Source organism: Euwallacea similis, chromosome 16, assembly GCF_039881205.1.
Source record: "Euwallacea similis isolate ESF13 chromosome 16, ESF131.1, whole genome shotgun sequence".
NCBI classification, from domain to species: domain Eukaryota; kingdom Metazoa; phylum Arthropoda; class Insecta; order Coleoptera; family Curculionidae; genus Euwallacea; species Euwallacea similis.
The window spans coordinates 2,636,074-2,649,361 of record NC_089624.1 but is presented as its reverse complement, the minus strand read 5'-3'; the positions used below and the strand labels follow the sequence as shown (position 1 = coordinate 2,649,361).

Sequence of the window (13,288 nt, the reverse complement as noted above, 5' to 3'; positions counted from 1 at the left end):
TTTAAGAGTATAGACGATGGAGAAAGTGTTTATTTAAATCTTTCTGAATTAATGAATACTGAAGGTTTTTTGCTGATGATGTTTCTTCTTCTCTAATTATTGTTACTAAAAATCTAGCGAGTGTACATATTACGTACTATGTAGTCAAGTGAAAAACGAAACTTGTGGGCCAAAAATTTCTGATCTTGCAAATTAGTGCAAAACTTTCCTGAAATGCAAATAAAACTGACGTGACTACTGGCGCTACAAACTCACATTGAAGGTGAGTTCAGTTACAGTCGATGTATGTTTAAAGGTGAAGAAAATAGAATAAACGAAGAATTAAACATTAAAATTACTATCCCTTATATGACCTAGACGGAAATCATCAATTCTTTGGGCATATCTATTGATGGGGACTTAGCCTGAAAGTTTCACATAAATAAATTAATATTAAACCTCAATAGAATCTGTTACTGGCTCAGAAACCTTAAATCTTCCTTAAACGTGGATCAACTTTTGCTTGTCTATAATAAGCCAGTTGCATCTCCAATGAGATATGGAGTGATATTCTGGAGTTTAAAAATGGGTAAGTTCATTCGGTTAATAGTCATTTTCACCACAAGTAAATTAAACCATTGTTTATTCGCGAGAAAACCAGACAGGTTCAGGAGCGTTAGAAAATTGAATTGACAAAAACTTTAATAAATATTATTAATATCCAAAGTCATTGTTAGTGCTAATGAAATATTTGAAAATACGGCTAGTGTCTCGAATATTTATTTTACTAAGGTTTCAGGAGAAGAATAATAGTAAATCTCAACCATAAGAAATAAAATAAATGTTTATTGTTTAATGGTAAGTTTATTAACATCGGTGACACCTCCAGGAAGTGGATTGAACGTTGATTTCTGTGGCCGTCATCATCGATTGTGCTAAATAGGGCCCGCTACAGCCAAATCGATTTCCAGCTATTGTGTAGCTCCCTCTTGCAGCCCGTAATTTTAGCTGGGAGATATCGATCGAGGGCAGCTTTTCCAATAAATTTAATATCGATTAACATAAGCTCCAATTTAATCGCTTTAGCTAATCGAAGCCTTCTATTATCTATGTATTATATCGGAGCCAATTTGCTTTGACATTAGATTGCCAAACGAATTCTCAGTAAATCTATGTTGTTTTTACTAAAAGCTTACTACATATTGAGGTATTTTCGTATTAGGACTGGAGCACCAGTTTCGAGAATAAATCATAAAACGACTAAATCCTTCAATAAATTATAACTAATTTATTATGGCTAAATGTCAGTAGCCCTGGCGTCATACATTGTAAAATTTAGAAATACATATTCTAATGCCTACCTTTATTTATGGCTTCCTTGCACTATTCGAAAGGGAAAACTCAGTTAATGTGGAAAATGTTTAGCAACAAGAGAAGCTATTTTGTAAGTATTTGTAAGCTGTAAGTTCTACTGTTGCTACCACAATTTCCTGCTTGTAGTTTTTTCGATTCGACTGCTCAGCTCAATCTACATGTGACATAGTACTGTAGTTCTTTTAAAATAATTCTTGGTCCAGCTCAGTGCTTCGAAACAGTTATAATTTTTTTTATCGTAAAGCTTGACAAAATTAAACTAAGATCTTATCAAAGTCTGTATTGTGTCATTCAGGGGGCCCAATTAAATCAGTGCCCCAATTAATTACTGGCAATTGGTAATTACGTTAATTAATTATTTCACTATCTTTCTGTTTAATATTTAATTGCTCCCAAAGGGTTTCTTAAAAGATCTCTTGAGAGTTTCGCCAGGCTTCCTCTGAATATTAAATATTTCTTGAAGCATTAGAAAAGAGAGTTTAATGCTAATTAGGTGCAAAGGTTAACATAGGTATGGCGAAACGCAAGACAAGAGCAATTTAATATGACGTTGACTAATACTTGTTTACCGGCTTAATCCTTAAAAATAACTGGAGCATTATAGTCTTAAATATTAGGAATGCTTTATTGCTTTAGTGTCGATAAATCAAGATACACGCCGTTCGTGGATACTGTTCAAAGGGGCGAAGCTTAAGAGGCTATAAATTCCTCTTTGACTTCCAATGATGATAAAAAGGGCTTATCTTGGCTACTACGTAATATCCGACAGCCAATTTATTGGTAATTAGGATAGCGTTTAGTTTCTCATGGCTTGTGAATGTGAGGTATTATAGCCAATATGGATTGGAAGTTTTGTAAATAGAGATCCATTGTCTCAATTAGTGTGAGAGGGCAGTAGAAAGTGTTGCAACTTTTGTTCCCGTTAAATTCATGATGAGGGAAGAGCAGCTCATTGGTGCAACCACGGAGTTGAATTCCCAGGGAGGAAGCCCCAGCGAAAGTAATAAAGTAACTTTTGCCTTTGATACGAGGGCGCTTCCGCTGGTTCCTAAGGACACACCAGATAATACCGTCAATGAAGGGAAACAGGTACCTACTATTAGTTTCCAGTAACAAAATAAATAAATTCGTCTTTATTACGGGTCTGTAATTTCCTCATCAGAGCCAGGAAAAGCATTTCGCTAAACGAGATCGTTTAAAACCGCTGAAACTCAAAACTTTTAATTTAACTGGATTATTTCAAGAACGAAACCCTTTTTGCCTACTTTATGTCTTTACAAAACAGTAAGATACAAACTTAAACTTGACGCCCGAATAAAACAATCTTATTTTATCATGTAACAGGGAAACAGAAGTATTATACAGGGTGTCCCAAAAGTAAATCGGCATATGTTAACCATGAATTTTACGTCGAAAAATAATCCTGGTTTGTTATATAGACTATGGTAAAAAGAGGTTTTGTTACAGAAATACAGGGTGTTGAAATAAAAGCCCGCATCAAAAACAATGGAGACCATTTTGAGTAGTTTTTGTAAACCTGTTAGAATTATTAATTATTTAAAAATATATGTTTACTTTAACATTGATTTTTAATTTTCCAGCCCGTAAAATAATTCGTAATAAGAATACTTTCTTGACAGTGTAATGCGGTGCATCGTACGATAAAATATCAAGGGAACTATTTCCTTCAGAATGGAACAAACAATTAAACGAAATCATTTATTTAAGAAAAAATCCGTTGCTTTTTTTTTCTTGAAAAATACTCAATGGCATTGCGCTACGAGCGCCACTGGTAGAACTGAAAAATTATTTTGCATTGCAAAATATTCGGCTTACGTTTCTATCGACATTACCCCAATTTTATTATAACATCTAAAACGATTTTGAAGATAATTGAGTTTTTGGATTTTTTAAATTTTATTTCTACACCCTGTATTTTTGTAACGAAACATCTTTGGACCATAGTCTACATAGCTAACTAGGGTTATTTTTCAACGTAGAATTCATGGTTAACGTAAGACGATTTACTTTTAGGTCACTTTGTGTATTTCCAAAAGTCATATTTTTATAATAATTTTACCTACTTTTAATTAACCCGAATACATATGTATTTACGAAGTGTATGCAGTAGGTAATGGTTTTTACATGGATAATTCCTAAATAAGAAAACTTTTGAATCTTTGTTTGAGACTAAATTTTTTAAACAAAATTATATAAAAAACTGTGTCTAGAAGTACGCAAAACTCAGACAAGAATATGTTGGTAAAATTATTAAAATTCTTATCTGTATTTTATGTATTTTTTCAAATTATCGTAAAGATTAGTAATACCCTCCAATAAATAGTTTAAAACATATTTTGGTTGCTTATTTGTGAACTAATCTCATTTTATTATATAGAAACAAATATATTTTTATTTATTCGTACGGTTACAACAACTAAAAAGATATATTATATTAAAGTTAGGAATGTACCTGAGAAAAAACAAAAAATCGCTGTGATCATTCAGTTACATTTTGACGAAAACCGTACAAAATACTTTGCTTAAAATACCCGTAGGTAAAAAACATAATTGTGACACAAAAAAAAAATTTTAAATAAAAATAACTCAAAATATGTTCTTTCGGGTACTTCTGTAGAATGAATCTCTTGCCAGTTAAAATGGTTATGAACGGTCTTGAGCACGAATGTTGCTATTAAATTTATTTCAGTCACACTAAAAATTGTGTTAAATTTGATACTAAAAATTCTCCCAAGTTAGTGCATTAAGACACAACATTTCGATTGTAATATTTTGCTGAGTTTTTCCAATGCGCATATGAAGCAGAAGATGAGAAGCAATTAGTAGGAGTGAAAAATAGTTTCAGAAAGTGTGAATGAATAATGTAACATTTATTTTAATTACATTTTATTAAAGAATTAAACTACCTTACTGCAATGTTTAACATACAGTATCAGAGTAAAAATATTATAACAGATCGTGAAATGGTACAAATGGTACAATGATCATATTTTTTCACATCCTGTTAGTGTTACTTTACTGAAAAATTTGTTACCTACAATGAATTGAAGGTAACTATCATATTAACTTTATTCATAGTAAATGCTGTAGTAGTTACTCTAGTAAATATAAGCCGACAATTCATTACCCCGAACCCTTTCGGTTCGCCCTGGTATTATTAACTATATGCTAATATATTAACTGGCGTTTAGAGATTTTGGTCCATCCAAATTCTCTCAAATTACCTTAGAATGAAAATACATATTTTCTTAAATGTGAATTAATTTCTTATTTTGGCACTACTCAGCTACAATATTTCTAAAATAATCTTCCATTCGACAGTACTGCTCTCTGGATGTGACATTATCCATATTTCCACACACGAATATTGTTTCCTTCTTTAATATCTAGAATTTCAATACAAGCGTCGAGGCATACAAAGGCAAATTGGAGACCGAAGAGGCGAAAATCAGTTACTTTACATAGTTCGTTTTCTAAACCAAGAAAAAGAAACTTCACCAGAGCAGCTGTGTTATGGAAGAAAATGCCGATATTCTTTGATATCACCTATTTCCTTTAAAAAATGTATATTAAGAATCACTTCGCCTTTAGCAATTTTATTGAAAGCTATATCATATTGACTAGGAGGGAAAATATTTGGCAGATGAACAATGCGCTAAAGAGGTAGGAACTGCAAATGTGGAGAATTCTGTTACAGAACGAGATTGGAATTTTCATTAACCTCCTACCTTGATGAAGTATTACGACATTGTATATGTAAGGCTGTTTTAGCTCCGCTACGAGCATTCTTCGCACCTTACTAGCTATCGTTATTTTCTCAGAGAAAGAATTACCTAAACCATTGTATATATCTACATGTAAAAAAAATTAATATTTCGGGCCGAAAATTTTGAAAATTTCTTCAAATTTTTTTGACGTTGGCTTCGCTTGGTTTACTGCCTAATTTTGCATTAAATATGAAAGTGATTTTTTAATTTTCTTTCTCGATGTTCATAAAAAAATTTGTATCTAGCAGAGCACTGTTATTTTTATGCAACCCAGGAATTTTTACATATATCGTCAATTTTTCTGTTTCTTGAAAGTGACGGACAGGTAAATGAAGCTATAAATTTTTTAACAAAGAGAAATTAGGCAACATCCAAAAACGTGTCCAAACGAATTCACTGAACTCTTAGCTGTGACTCAAACTTCTCGCATATTTTGTCTAGAATTTGTATATAAATTATGAATTTAAATAGCTTTTAATTCTGAGTGCTGCTTCGTGAATTCCAATAGAGCAGTTTTTCAGGTCTCTTCATTTTAAAATAAAGCCATTTCGCTTCTCCGCTTTCTAAACCTGAAAAACACACAATGTCTGTAATTTTTCCAACCACGATCTTCACCAAAAATAGAAAACTTTTAAAAAAATGTCTGATTTCTTCTGTTATAAATAAATGGGATTAGCTTAAATTCATCCCCCTCCATTTTCTTTGAGCCGAATCTGAGCACTTGATGACTACTGCCTATTAACTACATGAGGCTTAAAAAGGGTATCAAGATCAGAGAGCTGTTTGTCTCTTTTGAGATAGATATCCTCGTCACCGGCAGTGATTAGGAATGGCAGTAAAGAAAGACAATGCTAAATAATTAGAAAAGCAACCATTCAGTACGTTTGCTGGACAAAGTAGAGTCTCACATTTCATCTGTAGCCAGATATTTGATCTGCTTACTATATTTAGTCAACTGTAAGTTTGGCATAAACGTCGGGGTCATAAGTCCAAGGAATGTTGATAAGTACCCTACAAAATATACATAAACATTTTCGTTCTATTGACCGAAACATTGATAATTTTGTCGCTTCCTTTGTTTGAATTCAAAATGAACCTCCCTCCGTCAAAAAAGGAATCCCCTCTTTGAGTAATAAATCGAGTTCAAAGCCACATTAGTTATTCTGTCTCATTCTCAGGTCTACTGGATTTCGCTCATTTTCTGTGATTGCTCAATCTCACATTCACAAAATCCGCGTAAAAAATATGTTAGAGATGATAAACATCCTTTTTCTTAAATAATACCAAAGGTGTAAAGTAAAAGTGCAAATGTAAATATTAACCCAATAACAAGCATGAAAACATGCATCACAGGCCTAATTAATCACATTCTTTAATCTAAAACGATTTAAAAATTCCTGCTTATGATTCAGTGAATTCCACAAAAATACCGAAAGCTGAATCTCTGTAAGCAGATTATCATACCTTCAACCGATTAAACTTAATAAACAGTCTAATAATTCCTAATCATCGATTATCAGCATATTTCCTTAAGTCCAACTTCCAATTATAATTAATTTTTAATTGAGATTAATCCAAATGGTTTTAACAGGTAAACGATGATATCAAATTACCAAAACAGAGCAGTGACATGCTACCGCTATCTTCTCCACTAGAGCAGGACAACGTTTCGCTTGCAATGAGTGAAGGAGTCCTTAGACACCCCAATCCCAACAAACCAAAAAATGCTGTTCCAGGACTAATACATTCAAGCTCCACTTCGGATTTTCTTAGGCTCAGAAATGCAAATAGAGACAGGGTAAGATTTGCATTACAGGCGCAGCCAATTTTGTCTCAGATTTTTGGAAATTAGTTTCGCAATAAAAGCTTTATTTGCGGTAAACATAAGAGCAAAGCAAACGAATCTGAAGGAAAACAAGCGGCTTGTCACGTTGAGAGTTTTACTTGAAGACCTGATTACGGCTGTAAATTTCTCCTCGAACGGCGAACAGCCGGAAAATCGCGAAAATGCTGGAAAATCTCGATTGCCTTCGATCAAGAGTGTTTTACCAACAATTTTATGCTTTTCTATTCGATGAAGTAGCTTAGGTAGCGATGTAGAAAAACACTTTGTATAAATAACATTGGTACATTTGATGATAAAATAAAGAATTAAATGCATTCATTTTGTATATCTTACATAGGGATATAGTTTGACTTCCCAACTAAATTAGTTAAAATTAGAACAATTAAAAAAAAACATTCTCGAGCACCTTAATTTTGCTTTTAGCTATGTATTTTTTTATATAAAACGCAAATATACACCCTTAGCTGTGTTGTAGATAAATGTAATTTGCAACCGTACATTATCATTAAGTTATTGAATTCTCTAAGGGTTACTATGTTAATATCCTGGTAACTTTATCAAGAAGATAATTCCTGTGAGAATACAGAAATTTCTCAATACTCGGCTGTGATTTCATCATTTCTATGGAAATTATTCTGTTGGTAACAGTAAGAGACTTCTGATATATTGATGCTACGGGATTCTAAACATATATTTCATATAGCTGGGTTCTGTCCCTAAACTCGACGGTTATTGAGAAATTTCGATTGAATGCCCATAACCGCAATCATAAAATACACACAAATTCAGAAATGTACTACCTTTAAGTTGCTTGGACTTTATGAATTTTTTAAATTGCAAAATTAATATTTTGTTAAACAATTATTAATCTACTTACCTGGTTCATTGAAAAATGCAATAAATATGAAATTATTACTATATTTTTAAATATTTTATATGTAATTTTCAGTATGAAAGCCGACTGAAGCATAAAATTAGATATTTTTTTAACAATTGGAGTAGAATTTTGCATGATTTATTCTTAACGTGCATAATTTAAGTTGACAGAAATGGGCTTGTGGCACATATTACATATCCAAAATTTTCTGCACAATTCGAAAAGATAATGAAAAGTAGCCGGTTATATTTAAAAATATAATTAAATGTGACGATTTTTTTAAGCTTTAAATTTCTTTACAGACGTAATAAATGAAGTGAAATCATTACAAATTTTGATAATGAAGTTTATTATGATTGGAGTCAAAACAGAACGTAACTTAAAATAATCAAATTTCAACAAACTCTGCACTAAAAGCTATTCAAACGGCAGTGAAAATAAATTAAAACTAGTCGAAAATGGTTAAAAATTGAACTAAATCCCAAAGAAATTATCAACGAAAGAGATATACAAAATGTAACATAAGTAAGGGGTTTCCTTTTAACAAGACATAGACCTCAAAAAAGTAAACAATATTTTTATATAACATTTTTCGAAATTTCAAAAAAAAACGAAATATGTGCAGATCAGTTTTAATAAATTTTTGTGTAAAACCTAAATCTATTCCTGCATAAAATAGTAAATTCAACGTAAAGGGAATAAAATGTTACAACAAAAATTATCAGTTATTGTAAAAACACAAAAAACATTTAATGTTTACTATTTTTATGCAATTTGCCCCTGCTGCTCGTAAATTTGTAGGTACTCCTGAAATGGGTAGTAGCTAAAGATATGATACTTATTAAAACTTTCATAGGCGCATATTACGGTTGTTTTTGAGATTTCGAAAAACATATTATATAAAAATATTGCTTAGTTTTTTGAGGTCTGTGTCGTGTTAAAAGGAAAACCCCTACTTATGTTACACCCTGTATAAGTCGGTGTAATATAAATTGGTTGGAAGATTGAAAAGCAACGTAGGGAAATAAACAATTAATTCAATGTTCCTCGTAACGCACCACAGCAAAACCTGAACAAATCTTTTTAAATAGGCTAAGTCGTTTGGTTTTGGATAACTTTGAGAATGTAGTTTATGATCGAATATTAAGTGAATTGTAACTCATTATCGTAAGTATTTATTTTGTAAATATTCTTGTGCAATCTAATAATACCAAGCTCAAAGTATTAAATTATTAATTATTTGTGGATTTCATTCCACAACGCAAAGCTCAAATATTCTTAAACTTTATCGAAAGTACACAAACCTTTTGTCAATATCAAGCATTCCTATCGATATAATTTTTAATATAATAACACAGCTATGTTAACTTTGATATCCTTAGTAAATCCCAAATATATGAAAATTGGTAATCCACAAACTCTAGTCTAGTTACGGTAAATCAAGTTGTAAGTGTTGGGTTTCCGGACACAATCCTATTTTTATTCGTTAGAAATTAACTATAAGATCCGAATAATTGGTTCTCATTCAGTCTTAAAGTAGCTTTCAACGAAATTGGTTGAATAATAAATAATAATGGTGGTCATATTAGGGCAAACAATCTCAGTTGGGTCATATTTGAATTCTTCCAATGTGAGTAATGGTTTAACAATAACTAATTTATTTTAAATGCAAATTTCCTTTTTTCCTTAGATCCCACGAAGCATGATTCTACCAAGTACCCAAAACCCTGGACATTTTAATTCTATACGTTTAAATACATACTCATTCGATGGATCTCAAGTGGCAGGTAAGTGCTCCAAAATCTTTAAAAAAATATATTTCCACAGAATCATTATTCCAGATAGCGCATTAGAAATCAGTAACCCGAACCTAACAAACTTTGCTACAGCAGAAGAGCAATTCTCCCCTTCCCCTTCTATCCCAGGGGTTGGAAGAGGGTTCAATGAAGCATTCATCTACTCTAATGGGGGCTCTTATGCATCCCAAAATGGGACCTCGAAAATGGTAGTTCTTCCTTCGGTCGCCAGTAGTCTGAGCTCTCACCATCACTCCAAGCCTACACCTACGGAAGTGAAAAAGAAGATTTTTACGTAACTTTCTATCGATCTTCATAGAATAAATTTTTTCATTTAATATTTTCTTTTTAGGGATATCTTGACAACCTCAATGAGCACGATTTATGCAATCCTGATCGTAACCTTGGGAGTCTCGTTTTATATAATCGATTTTCTGGAATTGGAAAACGAAGAACTGAATTTTATTGCGGAGGTAAATTAATATTTTCGTAACTTGGCCGCCATCTTTTGACCTAAGTGGCTATTTCAGGGTTTTAGCCTTGCACTACTAAGTGTAGCTCTCCTCTATCTTTTATTCCTCTGCATCGATATAACTATTTACAACCGAAGAAAGGCAAAGTTTGAAAAACTTAAGGAAACCGTGGAAAGTGAAGATTTGGAGTTTATGAATTTGAGCAAGAAGGTGGATCATACGTACTGCTTTAACATGGACAGGCACTCGAGCAATTTCTATTTGAAGATTGGAGCTGCAGGTAAAAGAGTTTTGTGAAAAAAAGTTTTCTTGATTAATTGTGTCTAACAGTATTTTGCTTCGGACACCTGATTCATAGCATTCTAATACTCACCTACCGAGGAATCATCATGAATTCCGAAGACCAGACTTCTGCTGAATGCATGAGCGTCGTCACCTTCATCATTGAAATTCTATACCCCATTTACTCAGTCACACTCCTTTTTTTTATCTTCAAGTATTCCAATGTAGGTAGATCATTACAGTGTCAAGTAGTATTTTAAATAATAATTGTGGTTGTCCAGGTGATTATCAACAAAAACCGAGACTTCCATCGTTTTGGTTTCATGCATTGCGTAGCCTCCAGTCTCTGTTTCTGGTTATGGACAATTTTCCGGGAAACCGCTGAATATATTCAAAATTCTCAATATCCAGACGAATATGCTAATAGCACCGAAGGGGATACTATTCAGTTAAATGAGAGTGAGTTTCTTTGGGTAAAGGATTTAAAAGATGATTTTTTTTGTTCTGTTTTAGATTATGTAAAAGTAAAATCAATAGTGCCTTATAGATTCACAGCTATGTGTGAGCATGAAGAGCTGAACGTGATTTATCAAAATTACTCTCCCTATCTTTATCCTTTTAGTGTGGAATACAGCATTTTGGTGGGTAAGTACTGATATTTAATCAAATTAGACATTACAGCATACCACGACTCACTATTACATAAACACACAGCTTCCTCTAAAGTGTTAGGATGGAAGATCAATTGCACTTCTTCTAAATCGCTAATAATAACAAATATATACAAAGCTCGTTAAAACGTTTATAACAGTGCCGAAATAAATTGAATTTCCTTCTATAGCATTTTTCTGCTATAAAAAATCAACTTTCTGATTCACAGATTGTTACTTTTGCAATGCATCATATGAACGATTTAACTATTCTGACACCCCTCTTATTTTTCAGTGGGAATTCTCTACATAGTCTTTATGAATATCGGACTCTGTCGTCCAATTGAACACGATCATGATGACCATATACATGAGGAGGACACTAGACATTGTAGAAACGAGAGAAGGCCGTCTGAACATGAGAGCAACATTACAATACATGCGGACTGCCACGCTTCCAATAAAGGGCTTTTCCTTGGCTTCATTGTCTTGGTATTTTCCATGGTCAGCCTCATTCTGTTTTTCATCACTTACTCTAGCGAGTAAGAAGTAGATTTCAATTGAGGAAAATTTTGTAATCATGATTATGATAGGCGTTCGTCATTGGCAGAAATTGGTCTGCAAGTCAACCAATCAACGCGCCTTGCCATTATGGCCCTGATGATTATGGCAGTAGCTTTTGCCTATTTCCAGATGATTAAACTAGATGTTAACGAAGTTGCTCACAATTCTCTGGATAACTTTTTGTGCTTAATGTGTCTTCCAGCCATCTTCGTTCACGGAATATTCAGTATTATTGCAGGAATTATTTATCGCAATGGCTTGGCTGTTTCTACTGTTGTATTAGAGGTATTTATTTCAACTATGCCTGCAGCATTTCCACAGAATACATAATTTCCTTGAAGGTAATTCAAGTGGTGATCCAAACGGCGTTCATCATAGATGGCATGGCCCGTTCTAGCAACACCAAAACCCTTCGCAAGAAGAAGCCAGGAAGGGAATTTGTGATCTTTTTAGTGATCTGCAATGTTGCTATGTGGATTCTGCAAACATTCGAAGTCAAATCTCATGGTCTGGATAATTACCGACAAGAGTTCTATTCGAGAGAGCTTTGGAGCATTATCGGGCACATGTGTTTGCCTCTTATGATGTTTTATCGGTAATATCACCAGATTTTTTAAAACTGGTCATAAATCTACATATTGGCTTTGTAGGTTCCATTCATCGGTCTGCATTGTGGACATTTGGAAATATGCCTACGTTCCTTCAGGGCACTAAGTTTTAAGTTTATATGTGTATATATTTTTTTAGTTGAGATTAGGTCAAACTTAGATAGAAACACCTCACAGTAACTTTTTACGTTATTGTTGCTGTATCATATTTATGACCTTTTAAATCTCTTTGCAAAATTCGAACAAACTCAATTTAATTTAATAGCAAAGTACGTTCGAAAATGTCTACTAAATTTTGCATCTGAAATCTCAAAAATAAACACATATTTAAATGATCTAATTACTATTTGAGTATTGGCCGACCAAATGGTGAATTCTAACAATCTACAAATGGGTCAATACTTATGAGTGTTAGAACTAATTGAACAACTGAAAACGAAGATTTATCATTTACAGCCTTTTGACACCATCGGACATAGAAATGTGTTAAATATGTCTTCATTTTCCAACCAGGTAGATCAAGACGACAATCGGCAGATAAGCAAAATCTTGCGGAAGTCTAGATATAGCTACCAAGATTCAGCAGCATTAAAAAAGACAAATTTTACTTATTATTAAATTAATTTGTACTTACCTAGTTGGAAAAATTATATTGTTTTTCTATGGGCTATCATCGAATAAATGCTGAAATTCTGCTGCTGCGGTTATGCCTCCCTAGTACATTTGGTGATGTTTCTGGTCTAGTAATTGTGAGAGATTATGTTGTAATATTTAATGTGATATAGTTTTAATTCTATTAAAAATTGATTTATTTTGAATGCCAACAACATATTATATAATAAAATTTTTGAAAGTATTCTTAAGATTCATTTTGCGTGTTGGTGGTTAGACCCAAGTAAGTACTCTACTAAACGGTTATGGAGGCCCAAACCTAAATAATAGCATCCAGGATCGGTTTCAAGGTAGTTCCCACATAACCAATTTTCGACCTAAATAAAGCCCATCCTAAGAAGCACGAGGTCAAATTGTGCAGTTTCGATAGGATTAGAGC

The 13,288-nt window shown here is 32.9% G+C and overlaps 1 protein-coding gene across 2 annotated transcripts; it reads left to right on the top strand.

The window, feature by feature from the left end:
- The first annotated feature begins 2,171 nt into the window (after positions 1-2,171).
- Positions 2,172-13,093, top strand: LOC136414070 (proton channel OtopLc-like). 2 transcript variants are annotated; one of them, XM_066397865.1, is made up of 13 exons: positions 2,172-2,442; positions 6,733-6,939; positions 9,555-9,651; positions 9,706-9,955; positions 10,013-10,133; positions 10,191-10,413; positions 10,464-10,639; positions 10,697-10,874; positions 10,929-11,060; positions 11,361-11,607; positions 11,659-11,914; positions 11,971-12,224; positions 12,280-13,093. In XM_066397865.1, the coding sequence occupies exons 1-13, from the start codon at positions 2,284-2,286 to the stop codon at positions 12,341-12,343; spliced, it is 2,364 nt and encodes a 787-aa protein (XP_066253962.1). In that variant the 5' UTR covers positions 2,172-2,283; the 3' UTR covers positions 12,344-13,093. The 2 variants fall into 2 exon arrangements, with proteins under 2 accessions (XP_066253962.1, XP_066253961.1); XM_066397864.1 differs by having other exon boundaries at positions 10,697-11,060.
- Positions 13,094-13,288: the final 195 nt, after the last annotated feature.